At 49.3% G+C, this 6138-nt stretch overlaps 2 protein-coding genes across 2 annotated transcripts; one reads left to right on the plus strand and one right to left on the minus strand.

Moving 5' to 3' along the window:
* Positions 1-1399: 1399 nt before the first annotated feature.
* On the plus strand, positions 1400-3007 carry TGAM01_v202161 (hydantoinase/carbamoylase family amidase; the record flags this gene model as incomplete). Its single annotated transcript, XM_024548933.1, has 4 exons — positions 1400-1548; positions 1610-1927; positions 2044-2862; positions 2941-3007. 4 exons carry the CDS (start codon positions 1400-1402, stop codon positions 3005-3007), a joined length of 1353 nt encoding a protein of 450 aa, XP_024406336.1.
* A 2170-nt stretch (positions 3008-5177) lies between these two features.
* On the minus strand, positions 5178-6138 carry TGAM01_v202162 (hypothetical protein; the record flags this gene model as incomplete). The annotated part of the gene is made up of 2 exons (XM_018800385.1): positions 5178-6044; positions 6106-6138. 2 exons carry the CDS (start codon positions 6136-6138, stop codon positions 5178-5180), a joined length of 900 nt encoding a protein of 299 aa, XP_018666527.1.

The raw sequence follows: 6138 nt of genomic DNA on the forward strand, positions 1-6138 counted from the left end.
CTTCTTACGTGTGCCTTTACTGCAGCAGGGAGCTGTCGATGGCGCTCAATCTGCCCAAAGTTGCCGCAGCCTAAAAGTACTAGGGCGTAATTATTTTGGTCTCCAAGTCTTTTCCTTTGAAACTAGATTGCTGCAAGATCATCATCTATCAATTAATGATGATAAACGAACGCGCGAGATTGTAGAAGGAGGGTCAACCGACGAAGGATGGTTGGAGAAATTGTGTAAGTCATGTAGATTCAGATATACCTACCTGTCTCATGCAACGGATGGTTCCAAGCGGATGATTTCAACTGCATCCATTTCTCCATGAAGCAAAGGGCTAGCCAAACTCTTGCTTTGCGGATGATCTGGAGTTGGTTGCCATGCTGTGTCTCGCGAGATTGTGGAACTCCAGATCCAGGAAACTCAACTGCGATAGTGCCTCAATATCACGGGTTGCTGATTGAAAGCTGGTAATTAACCCTATGATTCCAATGATAAAGAGGTGTCAAACTGTATAACGCGCGACCCACAGCAAAGTCGCAAGGTCGATGGCAAGACAAATGGGAATGGATGGCTGACAAGGAGATTGCAGGGGCAACCAAATCAAGGGTAAATCTTAGACCAAATGAGTGAGAACTTGAGATGCAGGCATAGACACTGGTTATCTCAAGGCTGAAAGAACCGAGGCGTATCTTTGGCCTGGTCTTGGTTCATACACAGGCTACCGTAGTTGTGATTGCGCCAACTTTTCCCGGTAAAGTGTAGGTAGTTGGCTGCAGCTTACATTTAAACATATGAGAGTACGTTGCTGTTTAAACGGAGATCTATGTTTGCTCAAAATTAAAAATCAGTCATACATATTTAATGTTCTATGACTACGAATTGATTCGGCTGACGAAAGAGGGTGTACAAAAAATAAGAAAAAGAAAAATGGTAATGACCTCTAGGTTACTGATATAACTGAACCGTGGTTTTGTCTGATTTGGTCGCTCGTATTGGCGGGTTTACCCCGCTATTGCTTAGCTCTCCGGTACATGCGCAGAGATGACGGCCCAAAACAGCCCGAGTAAATCTGTATCCATACCCATACTCGGGTTACCTATCTCGCCAACACAAGGCTGTAAATAAAGACCCTCCAGTTCTCCAACTTTCAAGAAATGTTGATCTAGTCTATATAAATACTCAACCAATTGCCAAGCTAGCCCTCAGTCGTGAGAAACCTTTTGTTGCGTCCCTTGTTCTTGGAAGGCGGCAGAGGGCGCATCTACAGTGACAAGCAATAGCCGCCTGCATTCAACTCCACTCGCCACGACTCACCATCTACAGCCGTTTGTTTGTCCGCCAATTTCTTCTGCTCAATTGCCGATTTATTTTCCTCAGTCAATCTTTCACAGCCCCTCGATTGTTTCTCGCAATGCCGTTCGTCCTCCGCAAGGTTTCTCTCTCTGCCGCAAAGCGCCTTTACTCTGCTTCAGCCTCAGCAGGTCTCCGCATCAATGCCGACAGGCTACAAGAAACAATCCACCACACATGCCAATGGGGAGCTGCTCATCGATACGGGAGGTTTGTTGCCTATAAAAGTCCATCTCAAATTGGATTCTTGGATGCTAACAATTGCTCGCAGCGGCCCAACGGAGACGGGCATGTCTCGTCTCTCGCTCTCCGACGATGATGCCCAAGTCAGGCGCTGGTTTGCCGAAGAGACGAAGAAGCTGGGATGCAGCCTCGTTGTTGATGAATTAGGCAACATGTTTGCCAGCAGACGTGGATCTTTGCCAAAGCCCACTCCCATGATAGCCATGGGAAGCCATCTGGATACTCAGCCTCGAGGTGGCCGATACGACGGCATCTTGGGCGTCGTCGCGGCTGTTGAGGTCTTGCGGACTCTTGCGGAGAATGGATACAGCACACATCACGACGTAGGAATTGTCAATTGGACAAAGTACGTGTCTCAAGGCCAGGCAGCAATTTTTCTTTGTTTCCTTTAACTGTCTCTTATCTTCCTTGATCTACTCTCTTTGTCTCTTTACAGGCCTAACTCAGACGCGTGTTCAACAGCGAAGAAGGTGCTAGATTTCCCAAGTCCATGATGGCATCCGGTGTATGGGCCGGCAAGATTCCTCTCAAACAGGCCTACTCTCTGCCTGACATCTTCGACCCCTCAGCCACCGTCAAATCCGAGCTGCAAAGGCTTGGCTACATTGGAGACATCGCCTGCTCTTCAACCGGATATGCCTTGGGCGCCCACTTTGAGCTCCACATCGAACAAGGGCCAATCCTCGAAGAATCCGGCAAGAAGATTGGCGTCGTCCAGGGCGGCCAGGCCTATCGCTGGTTCACTGTAACCGTCAGCGGCCGCGATGCTCACACCGGAACAACTCCCTTCAAGTCACGCAGCGACCCACTGCTAGCAGCATCCAAGATGATAGTGTCGTCCAACGCCATCGCAAAGAAGCTCGGCGCCCTGGCGTCCACCGGCGTTTTTAAAATCCCTCCAAGCTCTTCCACCAACACCATCGCGTCAAACGTGACTTTTACGCTGGATATCCGCCACCCAGACGATGCTGTGGTCGATGAGGTACAGCGCCTCTGCACCGAGTCCTTCCAAGCCATCGCCGAAGAAGACGGCCGTGGTGTGAAAGTCGACATGAGTCTCGATACCGACTCCCCCGCCACGAAATTCGACCCGGACTGTATCAAGATGGTGGAAAAGGCGGCGACAAAGCTGGTGGGCGCCGACGGATGGCTTCATATAACGAGTGGAGCGGGCCACGACAGCGTCAACACAAGCAGCCGATGCCCCACGACCATGATCTTTGTTCCCTGCAAAGATGGCGTCAGCCACCATCCAGAGGAATACTGCAGCCCAGAGGACTGGTAAGTTGATTGAGGCTGTTGTTTGACACTGTATGAAGCAATGAAGAAGCTAACTTGTGATTGTCATTCTCTCAACAGCGCTCTAGGAGCCCAGACTCTCCTCGAATCAGTCATCAACTACGACAAGTTTAAAGCAGGCCAATAGGCAGAGAGCTGAGTTACCTCTACAGAATGTGGGACACAAAGATTGTAGCGCAGAATTGAGAGAAGAAGCGAATTATATACATCAATTAGATAAAATCGTAGCGACCGTACACGACTTGCTTCCCCCATGACCGTGAATATACCTGCTGCTAAGATACCCAGAAGAGAGATATGAGGCCTCGTATAGTCTACCACCCAAAACAGAAACAATTCCATCATATCAGCTTGTTGTGCTTCTTGGGAAGATGTGAAGAGGTCGCAAAATGGACGACGCGTCTGAGATTCTAGCTCCACCGGTATTCGGGGCGATGACGAGGATATTGGCCAACTCGTGGATTTCTTCGTGATTTGCCAACAGTTTGAAAGACGCTGTCAACTGTGTTGAGAGGTGAAAGAGTAGAAGTGAAGTGGAAGTAGAAGGGTAGGTGCCAAAATGTACAAGAGAAGAGAAAGTTGAGGCCTCAATAGACCGCACGTAGTGTCACCGGGAGTGTGGTATCGGACGTCTAGCTTCAAGATGATGTTGCAAATGCTCATCTACCTTGTCTTCCGCCCGAGGTAGCGATATCAGCGCCGATGAGACAATAAAGTGACAACGCATGGCCTTTTCGCTATGCTCTCCCAAACATCGACGGTGGGCGACTCAAGCTGGGCTGCCTCTGCCTCTGGTTTACAGGCTTGGCTTTTGGCAGCCCTACGTCGTAAAATCCTATCCCTCCAAGTTGGCTTTGGGCTGTTTTTGTTTGGGAATCTGTTTCGAGATGTCTTTTTGGTGCGCTCACTGCCGCTAGATGTGGGCAAGTCCTTAGGATAGAAGTATGAAAGGCAACGCAAGCTTTGAAAATCCGGATGATATAAACAATGTCCCTGGTTTCGCACTCCAAGACGCCTAAGTTGGGCAAGGGCGCTCTTGCAGCCCTGGATCGTAAAGTCCTACCCCCGCCGGTGAATCATGCTGGATCGCCCCTGCCTCGGGCGTGCGCTTCTTTGCGGGCTTGGCTTTTGGCTGTTTTTGTTTTGGAGCTTGTTTTCGCCCTGGGTCGTAAAGTTCTATCACGCCAAGCCAAGCAGAGAGAGGGTTGATGTGTGATAGAATTTGACTCGTTTGGGTTTTCTTCGGGATGTGAAAGCCTTGGATAATGCTTGGGAAATAGATCCACTGACTTGGGTAGGTCTTGTTGAGGGGAACGATCACGGTATCCAATCTCCCGTAGAGGCTTGCTTGGCCGTACTCTCGTATCGAGAATATCTGCTTCGGCTGGAAGCAGCGCATTGTCATTATGGCGCGCAGATGGCTCATCAGCTCCTAGAATTTCACGTTCCATTCTGGCAATGTACTCTTTGAGAGTCTCACCTGGTGTGTCGTTAGTAATGTGCGATATCCTCGGAGAAAGGCTTTTGGCTGCTTCAGAAGGGCCTGCCGTGTGAACTTACCCTTTGCGGGGAGTTACGCCGTAAAGTCCTATCACGCCACAGTGTGGCCGCCAAGTCGCTCCCGCCATTTGAGGTATTCGACTTTTGGAGTGTTGTTGCTGCTGCTGCGGAGCCGCCCTCTTTGGAGTTGAGGCCTCAATAGGCCGAAGAACGAACTGGTAGCTTGTTTCCAATCTGTGACATGGTCAGCAGAGCACCAAAAACATCATTTGAACGAATTACATACCTCGTTTGCCTCTCAGGGCATCTGCAAAGCTTGGTCAACAAGCTGGAGAGACGTGGTGGGCTCAAGGGTCGTAAAATCCTATCCTGCCGAGCCTTTGAGTTTGGCAATAGAGAGTGTTTTTTTGAAGTTCAGAGGGCTGCTAAGATGAGAATAAGTGTGTGCGAGCAGGAGCCGAACCATGTGATAGAGTAAAAGGGGTGATTGCTGCAGGGCTGCTGCACTTTGGACGATTAGCTAAGGTACATGCAGTAGGTATCAACCGCTGAAGGCACCGTATCAGATAGAGTGTTGAGTATTTGAGACACGTATTTTCATCTAGATTCTTGTAATTATTTGTTGATTCATCATGATATGCCAGACAGCGTATCCACGCCGACTGGAGCACAAGTATGCAAGGCCGTGCGTCGAGGCTGATGAAGAAAGGCTTGCTAGGGCAAACAACCGGTTTGTATATATTCTTCTGAATTCTACTGAATTATTCTTTAACGCATCCAGAGAATTTGTGCAGCATTTACTGAACCTTTGAAGCAACAAAAGCATCCAATTCTTTCTCAGTCCAAAGCTTGAGACCAAACCGCTCATTCTCCACGTTCTTATACGCGCTCGCATATTTACCACCGAGCAGGGCCGACCGCAGCAAACGGGGCGCATTCTCCATGTTGAATCCATCCTGAGCAAAGCTTTCGAGGCTCTTCTGCAGCTCGACTGAAGAATCCAAGTTTGTTTCCGTCCACGCTAGTTCAGGCGACGAATGCTTCTTGACCAGCCTCACAAGTTGCGCTTGTGTTACGGTCAAGTCGTGGATGAAGATGATGCGGTTCTTAGTTCCTTCGGGGTCTTTCAACGCATTTGCGACAGCTTTGCCGATGGAAGCCACGGTAGTGACGCTGAAGGGATTCTCGCCATTGTCAATCAGCTCGACCTTCCTATTGGCATAGTCGAAGACGAAAGGGAACGAGAATATCAGCTCCAAAAAAAGGCCATTGGAGAAGACTGTGTACTCGATTTGACCATTCTCTGCCTTCTCAGCGAGATACTGCCGTATCTGAGCCGTCGAAATGTGGATGGGAAGATCCTTAGCGCTAGGATCGGTAGATAGGGCGCCAAAGTCTGCCGGGATAAATCGCTTTACGCCCGCTTGGACAGCAGCGTCAATAATGACCTTTTGCTCTGGGATGGCTGTTGACGTTATGGTACAAATAACTACATCTTTGCCCTTCATAGCCTCAGTCAGGCTGCTGAGCGAAGAGTAGTCCACTTCTGCAACGTGGACTCCTGAAGGCAGATCTTTGACGGAGGACTTGGAGCGAGTAAACAACGTCACTTCGAAGCCTTTCTCGAGAAGCTGAGGTAAGATGGCGGAACCGAGCATTCCTTTCTACATGTTTGTCAATTAGTGACCAGTATGAATAACGCAAAGCCTAGATGAAGAAACGTACACCGAGAAGGGCAATATGCTTGAATGAAGCCAT

This window comes from Trichoderma gamsii (genome assembly GCF_001481775.2).
Source record: "Trichoderma gamsii strain T6085 chromosome Unknown Scaffold_5.2, whole genome shotgun sequence".
NCBI classification, from domain to species: Eukaryota; Fungi; Ascomycota; class Sordariomycetes; order Hypocreales; family Hypocreaceae; genus Trichoderma; species Trichoderma gamsii.